The 13,125-nt window shown below is 42.1% G+C and overlaps 1 protein-coding gene across 5 annotated transcripts in view; it reads left to right on the top strand.

Moving 5' to 3' along the window:
- LOC139536951 (neurexin-2-like) overlaps window positions 1-13,125 on the top strand; it is a 322,196-nt gene that overhangs the window by 46,434 nt on the left and 262,637 nt on the right. For all 5 annotated transcript variants that reach the window (XM_071337713.1, XM_071337712.1, XM_071337711.1 and 2 more), the window contains exon 2: window positions 8,124-9,433. In XM_071337713.1, the coding sequence (XP_071193814.1) occupies window positions 8,713-9,433 (721 nt within the window). In that variant the 5' untranslated portion in view covers window positions 8,124-8,712. The remainder of the gene's footprint in view (window positions 1-8,123; window positions 9,434-13,125) is intronic.

The following is a 13,125-nucleotide window of genomic DNA, read 5'->3' as shown; positions in this document are numbered from 1 at the left end:
TTGGACAGGTAACTGTAACGGATTACATTTAGAAAGTAACTTACCCAACCCTGGCTGTAACTGTATATGCATTCGTAAATAAAGTCCTTTCTTGAGTTGGGCTCTGGGATGTAACAACCGTTGAGCATCTGAGTTTATGGTTGATTGCGAGGGAAAGGGGTTGAGTGTGTGAGTGTGTGTGTGTCCCACATCTGTTGCTAGGCGGTAAGGATGTTTGGGACAATATAGGATGAATCACAATAATTGTTTGCTAAAATAATAATTGTTTGACAAAAATGCAATGGCAATCCTGGTTATAGGTAACAATCCTTTTGTATGAACTGTCGACTTAGTTGTTAATGATGGAAATTAAGAGACAAAAGATTGTTGAATATACAGTACCAGTCAAAAGTTTGGACACACCTACTCATTCCAGGGTTTTTCTTTATTTTTATTATTTTCTACATTGTTGTAGTATAATAGTGAAGACATCAAAACTATAAAATAATAAATATCACATGGAATCATGTGGTAAACAAACAGTTCAAAATATATTTTTGATTCTTCAAAGTAGCCACCCTTTGCCTTGATGACAGCTTTGCACACTCTTGGCATTCTCTCAACCAGCTTCACCTGGAATGCTTTTCCAACAGTCTTGAAGGAGTTCCCACATATGCTGAGCACTTGTTGGCTGATTTTCCTTCACTCTGCGGTCCAACTCATCCCAAACCATCTCAATTTGGTTGAGGTCGGGTGATTGTGGAGGCCAGGTCATCTGATGCAGCACTCCATCACTCTCATTCTTGGTCAAAAAGCCCTTACATAGCCTGGAGGTGTGTTGGGTCATTGTCCTGTTGAAAAACAAATGATAGTCCCACTAAGCCCAAACCAGATGGTATGGCGTATCGCTGTGGTAGCCATGCTGGTTAAGTGTGCCTTGAATTCTAAATAAATCCCTGACAGTGCCACTAGCAAAGCACCATCACACCTCCTCCATGCTTCACGGTGGGAACCACACATGCAGAGATAATCCGTTCACCTACTGCGCGTCTCACAAAGACATGGCGGTTGGAACCAAAAATCTAATTCGACCATGAAGGCCTTATTCATGCAGTCTCCTTTGATGTTGAGATGTGTCTGTTACTTGAACTCGGTGAAGCAACCTACTACCTCTGAGGATTTAGAGCTTGAGGTAGTTACCTCATACAAGTACTTGGGAGTATGGCTAGACGGTACACTGTCCTTCTCTCAGCACATATCAAAGCTGCAGGCTAAAGTTAAATCTAGACTTGGTTTCCTCTATCGTAATTGGTCCAATTTCACCCCAGCTGCAAAACTAACCCTGATTCATATTATCATCCTACCTATGCTAGATTACGAAGACGTAATTTGTAGATCGGCAGGTAAGGGTGCTCTCGAGCAGCTAGATGTTCTTTACCATTCGGCCATCAGATTTGCCATCAATGCTCCTTATAGGACATAGCACCGCACTCTATACTCTTGTGTAAACTGGTCATCTATGTATAGCAGTCGCAAGACTCACTGGTTGATGCTTATTTATAAAACCCTCTTAGCCCTCACTCCCCCCCTATCTGAGATATCTACTGCAGCCCCCATCCTCCACATACAACACCCGTTCTGCCAGTCACATTCTGTTAAAGGTTCCCAAAGCACACACATCCCTGGGTTGCTCGTCTTTTCAGTTCGCTGCAGCTAGCGACTGGAACGAGCTGCAACAAACACTCAAACTGGACAGTTTTATCTCAATCTCTTCGTTCAGAGACTCAATCATGGACACTCTTACTGACAGTTGTGGCTGCTTTGCGTGATGTATTGTTGTCTCTACCTTCTTCCCCTTTGTGCTGTTGTCTGTGTCCAATAATGTTTATACCCTGTTTTGTGCTGCTGCCATGTTGTGTTGCTACTGTGCTGTGTTGTCCTGTTGCAGCCATCCTATGTTGTCTTTATGTGGTGTTGTGTTGTCTCGTCGTGATCTGTGTGTTGTCCTATATTTTTATTAAATTTATTTTTATTTTTAATCCCCATGTCCCCGCAGGCGGCCTTCTGCCTTTTGGTAGGCCGTCATTGTAAATACTGATTAGTTCTTAACTGACTTGCCTAGTTAAATTAAAAGTTAAATAAAAAATAATGCATTTATTTGGGCTGCAATTTTTGAGGCTGGTAACTCTAATGAACTTATCCTCTGTAGCAGAGGTAACTCTGGTTCTTCCTATCCTGTGGCAGTCCTCATGAGTGCCAGTTTCATCATAGTGCTTGATGGTTTTTGCGCCTGCACTTGAAGAAACTTTTTCCGCATTGACTTATGTGTGTGTATATAATATAATATATATTTATTATGTGAATGTTGTTGAAGTATATACAGTTGATGTCGGAAGTTTACATACACCTTAGCCAAATACATTTAAACTCAGTTTTTCACAATTCCTGACATTTAATCCTGTTTAATCCTTGTTTCTGGCCATTTTGACCCTGTAATCAAACCCACAAATCCTGATGCTCCAGATACTCAACTAGTCTAAAGAAGGCTAGTTTTATTGCTTCTTTAATCAGAACAACAGTTTTCAGCTGTGCTAATATAATTGCAATATGGTTTTCTAATGATTAATTAGCCTTTTAAAATGATACACTTGGATTTGCTGACGCAATGTGACGTTGGAACACAGGTTGCTGATAATGGGCCTCTGTACGCCTATGTAGATATTCCATTTTCTTTTTAAATCAGCCGTTTCCAGCTACAATAGTCATTTACAACATTAAAACTGTTTGCACTGTATTTCTGATCAATTTGATGTTATTTTAATGGACCAATAATGTGATTTTCTTTCAAAAACAAGGAAATTTCTAAGTGACCCCAAACTTTTAAACAGTAGTGTATATATGCAAAAGAAAGTGATGCAGACAACAACATTGATGAAAGCCACAATCTATCTGCAGTATTAAAGCTGATCTACCCCCTAAAATGTTTAAAAATAATAATATATATTTTTTTTATTAAGAAAGATACAGATCAAAATGATTGGCACCCCTGTTTTCAATACTCCAGCACCCTCCCCATTGCGAGGATAACGACACAGAGCCTTTTTCTAAAATGTTCTATGAGATTGGAGAACACGTTGGGAGGGATCTTAGACCATTCCTCCATACAGAATCTTTCCAGATCCTGATATCCTTCATCTGTTCTTATGGACTGCCCTCTTCAATTCAAACCCCAGGGTTTCAATGTGGTTCAAGTCCAGAGACTGAGATGGCCAATGCAAAATGTCTTCCTCTGAGCAATTGTGTTAGTATAAAATAATTGTAAACATTTTTGGAGCATACAATATAGGTCAGTATTGGTATTTATTTATTTGATACACTATTTTCTCATCTTTATCAAGGGATCCAATAATTCTGGACCTCACTGTATCTACATATTACAGCCTGGCACATAATAGCTGACCTTGGCTTTTTACCCAAGAGACAGAGCCGGAATGCCCTTTAGCTTGTTCTAATTTGCCTAATGCTGAGTATGACTCCCTAACCACAAATCTATTAACAGACCTTTCCTCGCATCTGTTCCTCCCAACTACTGTATATCTTTCTGTGAAACATGAATTGCTGAATTAAGATGATTCACTGTTATACAATAATGTCCACTCCTAAAGTGCTATACCATTATGAATCTTTGTTTGGTAATTTATTTGTTGTGTGTTCAGTGGCGGGCTGCCCGTTCCACTGTTTGGGTGCATCTCTTTATGGCAGGCTCAGTGGAGGTGCTCCCCAGGGCCCTTCCACCCGTTTCATCTCTCTGGCCCAGAGAGAGGCGGAGGGAAGTGCAGGGAGACACGGAGGGAAAACAGAGCATAGGAAGAGAGGCTGCTGCAGTGCACAGTGCTGACAGAGGCTGGGTCAGATGGCCTGCAGCTCCAAAGACTGTACAGGTGGATGGAAACTGACTGGCTCGTGTTTCTACTCAATCTTTATTCATCTCTCTGGAGAGGTCAGGATGACAAGGTCCAGTTACTGCCAGACTGGAAACTTTACTGACCCTGGTGTTCTGTGGACCTTTGAGAGAAGGTTGACTATAGGTTATTTGTGACAGCCCGGCTTGATTCGGTCTTATGTAGCAACATTTGAAAAAGTGTTTTTTACATTGGATAAAAGTAGAGACTCAGCTAGAATATTGTATATCAAATACTACAGTTGAGGAGCAATGGGAAAGTAATTCTGCTTTGAAAGTTGATAAACTTGTAACCTCACTTTTGAGAAAATGGCCCTTGAATGTTTTGGTACCTACTGGAGAGCTCTTCTTTGTCTACACTCATTCAGCATCGTTCACACCCTCTTATGCTTTAGCCCCACCCATCTCTTTAGCTATCATACTCTAATTCCACTGATTTTCAAAACTCGGTCCTCCAGAAAGTGGAGAGTAACACTTAAGCAGTTCTACTACGTGATATCTTTCAAAAAAGCTGCGTTAGAAAGGATGACCTACACATACTGACCAGCTCATGTTACAGACAGAAGGTGCTACATGGCAGACCAATCCGAACTCATCTCTCGGCATTTCCAGCCCATTATCTCAGCCAATCATGGCTAACGGGAAGGTTGCTGACTTTTTCCCTTGGCTAAACCAACTAGGCTCGCAATTTAACGATTTTATTCGTATTTACAGATGGCATCCAAGTTTGTTATTAAGGCACATTAAATTCACATGTTCCAGGAGGTATTTTGATTTTAAAAAAAGTTTACGTTCAAATGGCGCTCCTGTGAAATAGTGACGCGTGATGCGCCTAGTTTCCTGAAATGAGTCACATATACTGTAGCTGGTCTATCATGATTTGGTGTACGTCCTATAAGGTCTTCTGTAGATAGACTTCAAAGTAACGGTGCATCTAGTGGCCTCTTGACATTGGCATGCGTTATAGATATTGTATACAGTATATGAGTAATGGGCAATAAAGAGAATCTTTTCAGTTGTTATCGAACACTCGTGTTTGGAATGCACAGTGTTGTGCCCAGCTGAAGTGATGCATTGTGGGGTCTGGACTGCAGTGTTCTGTCAGTTTGTTTTGGACTCTGTAAGTAGGTAAATGTGTATGAAGAAAGCTGTAGTGGTGCTCTAATGTGACGGACTTTGACACAGATGCCACGAGGAGTTAGTGCAGAGCCGGGGAGGTGTGGAGCAGGTTGGGTAGCGTGTTCACAGCTGTATCCTTCGGGCCCACACTGACTGTCTTCAAGAGTTCTGGATATTTTCATCTCTGGTATACATTCTTTTGATTAGGACTGGGGATGCCTGGATTTGCATTAGCCATGGATAGTTACCAGATTTAAATGGGCATATTTGTTATCTAAATAAGTCAATCTTATTCTTGCCGATAAAACCTGGCCAAGGAGCGTTAACATTGGATGCGGTCACCACTAGCTCTTTCTTCAAAGCTGCCTTTCTGAGTGCACTGAAGATGGAGGCCAGTAGTAGGAGATATCCTCCTTGCTGTGAATAATAAATGTGAGCATTTGAAAGATCTCATCTATAAGTCATATGCCCTGCCCTTCCTGGTGGAATGCTCCAAATCCCCTCCTTCACACACTACACTGCCCCTCTGCCCCCTCAATTTTCACCAAAATATGTGAGACTGTCCTTGACGATATATGATATGTCTACTATTTCTCCTTTTTGACTGGGGTGTGGCTCAGACAAAAAATACAATGCATAAGCCTTCCCCCCCCCCCACCCAGTTGGGCTGCAATTCCCCTAGGCTGCCTTTGAAACGGCACCCTTTTCCCCATATAGTGCACTATGCCATTTCAGAAGCAACTATGGTTCCTCACCATCACCTAGCCGTCTCTGTTCAGTGAGTTGGAGGATCCTTGGTGCAACAGTGGCGTTCAGAAGTGAAGGGAAAAGGAGAGGGCTGTTCAGTACCTGCATCCCACCACTCTGACTCTGACACATCTGAGAGGAGCTCTGCCCTTTCCTACACAGCCACAGTCCAAGAGAGAGAAGGAGATTCACTGCATTCACTGTATCCAGCCACTCAACACGACCCAGAGTGGGTTGGCACGAAAGTGATTTGTATTCCTGCAAGGTCAATTAACATGCCCTCCCCCAAAAGGTTGGTTGTGTGATATGCATTGTTAATGAGCTCAAGTTTTGAATGCTTTTATTTATAATTGTCGGTGTTTATAAAGGCCACCAGCGACGGTGGTTAAGTCTGGTCTCTCTGGTGTCTGGTATGTCATTAGAATTCCTGCTGCATTGCAACATGTTTTCCAGCCTGTCAGCTCATACCTCTCCTCTCAGAGAGGGAGAATTCGCCAGCTCAAAGCAGATCTGGGAAGGATGTTCTCTAGACTATGTTCTTTAGATTCAGCCCACTGGAAACTGAACCGGCTGGGCTCATCACTTCTTTTTTTTTCTTCCTCCGAACATAGCTTTCTGCTCTGCCCTGTAAGCCCCAGCTTCACCCCTGTTGTCTAGCTGAAAGGAGACATGTTTTATTGTTCTGGGCTTCGCGCTTGGTCTCGTGTTTAGCCTGCTGTGTGGAGATACTTCAGGCTAACAAAACGTGAATGCTGTTTTTATATTGAATAACAGGTGGATGTAAGGGCTTGTTGATCCGTTGGTTTAAGTCCATCAACTATAACCCCTATCTGCACTCGCTTTATTTATTCAGTGTGTTTGTGGTTCTGCAATCAATTGGTTTCCATAACCCCTGTCTTTGATTTGGGTGTTTTACTGTGTTATTTCTCGACGAAGGCTGTCACTATAAGCCTTTTTTCTTTTCAAGTGACAATCCAATATGCAAAAGGCCTGTGCCTTCGTTGGCATCAGAGCGGTGAGATTTGTGTTCCGCGGGATACAATGCCTCCGTCACAACAGGCCATAGCAATTCATCTAACAATCCGAAGGCAATTCGCTCCTTGATTCTGCAGGCGTTTTCCTAGAGGCAGACGAAGACTGATTTGTCTGGAAAGACATGCGGTCTGTTGCATTTTCTGGTGGTTGGAGGTGGAGCGGCGAATGGCCCTGTTTTTAATCAAGATGAGTTTGATTTGATTACATTTATTAGAAGGAGCAGCAAGGGAAACTTGGAACTACAGCACCACACTGGCTCTTTGACTATAATTGTGTTAATTGAAAGTGGGTACTTTTAAATTATATTTATTGTCTGCTGTTGTTCTCACCAAATGTTTTCATGTTGATATTGTCATTTTGCGGCATGCATAAAAGGGGGAATTGTTCCCTTTCCTCTCAGCTTTTCATCCACTCCTTAGCAGATAACTGACAGGCCCTGATAGTTATTCTTAATTGAAAGGTGTCCCTCCCTCTGCAGATGTACCGCTCATTATGCAAGATGATTGCTGTTAGATGTCATACTCAAGGACACGGAATCACTTTAGAAGATCACTGGAAAGTGACAAAGTGCAACAGCAGGGCCATCCTGATAAAGAGAGGACTGTACAATTACAGTCCTTTTGTGTTGTGAGACTACTTTCACCCAGTGTTTCCTGGTTACTTTTAACTGATTACCTTTTGAGAAAGGTCACAGTACTTACAATGGTAATCTTGCTAAAAAGACATTTCCTGTTTTAATTAGATGCCCAACATAAACACAGCAATCTGCTCTCTCTCGATAGCTCTGCGTCTTCGTCTCTCTCACTCCGTCAGTATACTATCTGCAGTGCTTTCAAATGAAGCTCCCGCACCCTATTGACGTGATTGAAAAGGCCCGAGTCTCTTCCAAGCCTCCATTGGTCTCTAAGTATAATAATCTTTCCTCCCCTGCCTCTCTGGCTTCTCTGCTGTGTCGCCGGGGGGGACTAATAAATAAAGCAATGCAATTCTAAAGTATTCTTCTTTCTTTCTCTCGCTCTCTCTTTTTCCTGTGCCATATTTCATTATTTGTTTTTATGTCATTATTTAATTATGATTTATGTAACTACAGAAGATTAAAAACATACAATGTTTTAGTTATTATAGAATGTTAGAGCTTACATTTCTGTAACCTATTATGGTACTTCATTATTTTGTTATGTGCGTTTACATAGCTTCAGTAGCTCCAGCCGCTGGAGTTTTCATATGATTATCAGTTATCTTTCTTTCCTCTCCTAACATATTTTTCTTGTGTGTATTCCAGAGCAGTGGGACACTAAGGAAGATGGGGCCTGCACCTGTTTCTGCTTGGCTCTGTGCCTAGCTAACTCCTGGAGACCAGACTGGACTGGACTGCTGCTGGAAGGAGGCGAGGGCATTTGGTTGATAAGGAAGGGGAAGAGGAACAGAAAGCCTTGAATTAGTTTTGTTGTCGCCCAAACCAGCTTCACTTCAACATTCTGCAGCAATCCCCTCCTCACTTGCTTTTGTAAATGTGCTAGTTCCTAGACTCCTAAACATAGGCAACAGTATGTTATACTTCCTAGATTCCTAAACATATGGATTCTACCATGTTTCCAGAACATTTTCTGTAGCCTGTTCTCTGGAGAATAACTGACACAATTTCACATTTTGGGAATTTATTCCCTGTTTTTATTCAACTCAATGGAGAGGCTAAGAAGATAATCAGAACAGAGAGGCAAAGCTAAAGAGACATTGGAATCATATTATTTCTGTAAACTTTAGGGAAAACACAACAACCGTGTAGACTGGAGATCATTTCTGCCTCTCTCAGCGGTGGTGGATTAAAAGCAACAAGACCTAGTTGGAGGGATTAGGGCCAGAAGTGGAAGATGATAAGTAGCAAGGCGCTATGTGAAGGCCGGGCCGTGTGGCCCCTGGTATTGACTGGGCTGTTGTTGATAGTCATGGCCACGGCCTTGGAGTACGAGGGAGTCCCTGGCCAGTGGGCGCGGTACGGCCGCTGGGAGGCCAAGGTCACAGGCGAGCTGAGCTTCACTCTGAAGACCAACATCAGCAAGGCCCTGGTACTCTACTTGGACGACGGAGGGAACTGTGACTTCCTGGAGCTTCTGATCACAGACGGCCGGCTGCATCTGCGCTTCACCATCCACTGCGCGGAGCCGGCCTCCCTGCACACGGAGACCCACGTCAACGACCAGCGCTGGCACCGCGTGCTTCTCACCCGCAACTATAGAGCGACCACCCTGGTGGTGGACAACGAGGAGAAGGTGGCCGAGGTCAAGTCCAAGAGGAGTGAGATGGTGGTGGCCAGTGACCTTTACGTAGGCGGCATCTCGCCAGACGTGCGCCTATCTGCCCTCACGTCCAGCACCGTCAAATACGAGCCACCCTTCCAGGGCCTGATCACCAACCTGAAGCTGGGGGAGACCCTCCCAGTGCTCCTGGATGGCCAGAGTGTTCAGAATGATTTGGAATACCTGTGTATTAAACAGAACCCCTGCAGCAACAGAGGCCTCTGCTCCATCCACCAGGGAGAGGTCCTCTGTGACTGCACCAACACTGGCTACAAGGGAAACTACTGCCACGAAGGTGAGCCAAATACTCAATGAGCTAAATTTGTTCATGGAAAAGGGCCTGTTTTTCCATTTGAATGCCTTAGCAGTAAAACCCGATTGCTTTGTGAAGTTTAAATGATGGTTTTTGAGGGATTCCTTTAGGATTTACTTGTAATTCTGAGCCATTATCTGAACAGACATTCATTTTCCTTAATTATTCGGGGGAGAGTTGTGCTGATCTACATTTTAGCACAGCTTGACGTGCTGTCTCTGAATGCTTAGGGGGTTTGGCTGAGATTGTTGGATAGCCTGTTGATTATGATTACATTTTCTCTGAGTTTAGCTAGGCCCACGTAACTCACTTGTGGATGGCTGTTTCATGGCTAAAGGGAAATAAGCCAATATTGTTCCACACACACATACTGTAGCAACATCACGCTAGTAAATGTCAATGTTTTCATAGACGTAAAACGTTTGCTTGTCTTGAGAGGAAATGTAAATGTTTTACTGTATGTTGATTTGGTTACTGTGTTTATCCTGGCTTTACCATTCATAATTATAACAGCATTCTGTTACCTGATACTTAACCTCATCTCGAACCAGGCTTCCCTAAAATGCGAAACTTGGGGAAGTTCCAAAATCATCAAATGCCTTGCTTGGGCGGAGCTCCAAAGGTGCTCGCCAGATTAGTGCGTAGGAGCAACAGTGCGTGAGGGCAAAATATGTCAACAAAACAAGCTCTGGTGGCAAAACGTTTTAGAACGTTTGCAGCATGCTGGTTTTCACAGTATTTTACTGTTATTTCGTGATGAGCTAAAGCTGCAGCATGAGGGGAGTAGAGCCTTATAAAATCTGTGATGCGGATGGAATCACGGAATCCAGACAATAAAACGGAATTCAACAACGTATTGAACTTAGTAGGGAGTCAACTAAATGTATTATTATTTGCCCAAATTTATCAAAAGACATGAACAGAATGCATTAGTGATTCGTATTTTCTGCAACTTTCTGAAGAGGCAACAAGAATTCTCCATGTGTGTGAATGTGCGTTGTGCGCAGCTACCATTTTGTGTAGCCGTTAGCAGTGATGCTAAAGAAAAATCTTCCGGTAGATGGAAAGGCTTTCCCAAAAACCTTCTCAATTATTTGCATCAATCCAGTGGGTATTTGTTTTGCAATCTGTACTATTAAATTACAGATTGCAGATTTGTCATTTAGCAGATCGACCTAAATTACTATCACATGTGCGGTACAAAAACACCCTAGGTGCACACCGGAATTAAAGGGTAACTACACCAAAAATCTAAGTGTCTAAAATGTTGTAGTCTCCTGAACATCCAATTTAGTTGTTTTTCTATTTTTAAAAAAAGTGTGCATTTGAGAGTGAAACCCTGAAAAAATGGGAGAACAGAAACCTGGAAAACCAAACGGAGGAAACAGAATTTGGCAAAATATAAAACTCATCCCCCTTGACTTATTCCATATTTTCTTGTTACACCCTGAATTCAAAATGGATTCAATAGAAAAAAATCTCACCCATCTACTCTCAATACAATATTAGACATTTTTGCAAATGTATTGAGAACAAAATACAGAAATATCTAATGTACATACAGTGGTTGCTCCACTAAAAGTTTTGCGATTATGCTGCGGTACTTGGAGGTAATTTGTGGTTTAGTACAGTACCCTGCGTCACCACTTCATGTCTCCAGACCAGCGCAAGGGGGAGATAGAGCACACGCCACACTGGGTAGCACAGAGCAACACTAAGGGGCATTGAACTAATAATGGCGCTGACTAGGGAAATGTTCCCGCTGTTCTTAGTGCCAGTCTGCACTTTCAAACTTAAACAATGTAACTAATAATGGCATCTTTATGCTTTCGTTAATAAAATGATAAAAATACTCTTTCAAAATGCCAATGTTTATTTAGTTATGGATCCATAACTAATTACTATGGGAATAAATATCACTGAATTACAGAAATATAGGAACAAAGTTGCTTTCTGGAAAATACTATTTCAAGCACACACGGTCACGTTGTACAGCGCCATTATGGCTATTAGCAGGTAGCTGGACAATAGACTTGCCTAGAAGGAGGGTAGGGGTAGAATTCTATCGTCAAATGTATTTCTTAGTTAGGTTGGCTGTATCACAACCGGCCATGATTGGTTGCAATTTCAGTTTAATCCACCAGAAAAGACTAAACAAATAATACAACAAAAAGTATTATTATGTATCACATCCGACCGTGATTGGGAGTCCCATAGGGCGGCGCACAATTGGCCCAGCATTTTTCTCCCTCTAAAAACAGATATAAATGTTCTGGCCTTTACAAATATTATTTTGGCCTTTACAAATCACTCACTTTCGCTTTTTTGAAAACAAAAGAACCTCCGAAATATCGTTATATATTATCAAGTTCATGGCACAGTCATATAGCGGCACCTACATAAAGCTGAGTGACTCACTCATTCATGAATTTGGATCAAAATAAATAAGTACCAACATTCTTTCTGATAGTCTTTAATAAAGAAATGTTTTGGTTATCCTGACCTGGACACCATGTACAGTATTATAATAGCCCATTATGGGCTATTAGCAGGACAATATACCTTTGCCAACACCTCTCTGTATTTTGATACTTTGTGGATGGGGCCTCCCCAGTAATGCAGCTGTCTAAGTCACTGCATCGCAATGCAAAAAGCGTTGCTACAGATACCCGTGCCGGCCACCACTGGGAGACCCATGAGGCGGCTTTTGGTTTTAATTTAGTATCCTCCAATCCTCTATATTTAATTATTGGCAGAGAGTCACATCATTTTTAGATATACTGTAGGCCTACCGTAGGTGACATGAGTCTCACTAGTGTTGAGTAATGTGCTGTTAAAAGTGGTGTAGGTCTTATTTATTTAAAGAGCATATTGAAGTTAGAAGCAATAGGATTTGACGCAATAGCCTACAACTATTTTAGCACCGTTTCGCGCTGCTCTGAGACAAACATGGGGAACTCCGGTCTCCCGCGTGCCCGCACACCACGGGGATTCTTTAGCTAAATAGCCCAGTACTGTAGCCTACTCCTGACTGTCACGTTGTACAGCGCCATATTTTCCGTTCCATCCTAACGGAAACCCAGAGGGTTTTTCTTGGAATAGAATCACCATAATATTAATCAAATTAATTAAGCAAAATTTCTTAATCAGTCCCATATACTAATGTTAAAAAAGGTTTTAATTTCTCTAGTACAACCACTATTGAAGGCAATCAAATGCTTCTCAAAGATGCCCTCTGGTGGTCAAACTAGCACTAACTAGCATTAATGGTATCAGTGGATGGCACTTAAATAATATCTGCGGCACCACTCAAGCTGTGCTGCAGTACGCTGCAACTTTTAAAGGACGAACCACTAAGTATTCACACCCCTGAGTCAATACATGTTAGAATCACATTTGGCAGTGATTACAGCTGTGAGTCTTTCTGGGTAAGTCTCTAAGAGCTTTCCACACATGGATTGTACAATATTTGCACATTATTCTTTAAAAATGTATTCAAGCTCTCAAGTTTGTTGTTGATCATTGCAACACAGCCATTTTCAAACCTTGACATAGGTTTTGTCTCCCAGTGTTTGTTGGAAAGCAGACTGAACCAGGTTTTCCTCTATAATTTTGTTTGTGCTTAGATCGATTCCATTTATTTTTATGCTAAAAGCCTCCCTTGTCCTTGCCGA

Source organism: Salvelinus alpinus, chromosome 13 (genome assembly GCF_045679555.1).
Source record: "Salvelinus alpinus chromosome 13, SLU_Salpinus.1, whole genome shotgun sequence".
NCBI lineage: Eukaryota > Metazoa > Chordata > Actinopteri > Salmoniformes > Salmonidae > Salvelinus > Salvelinus alpinus.
This window is presented reverse-complemented; position numbering and strand designations above follow the sequence as displayed.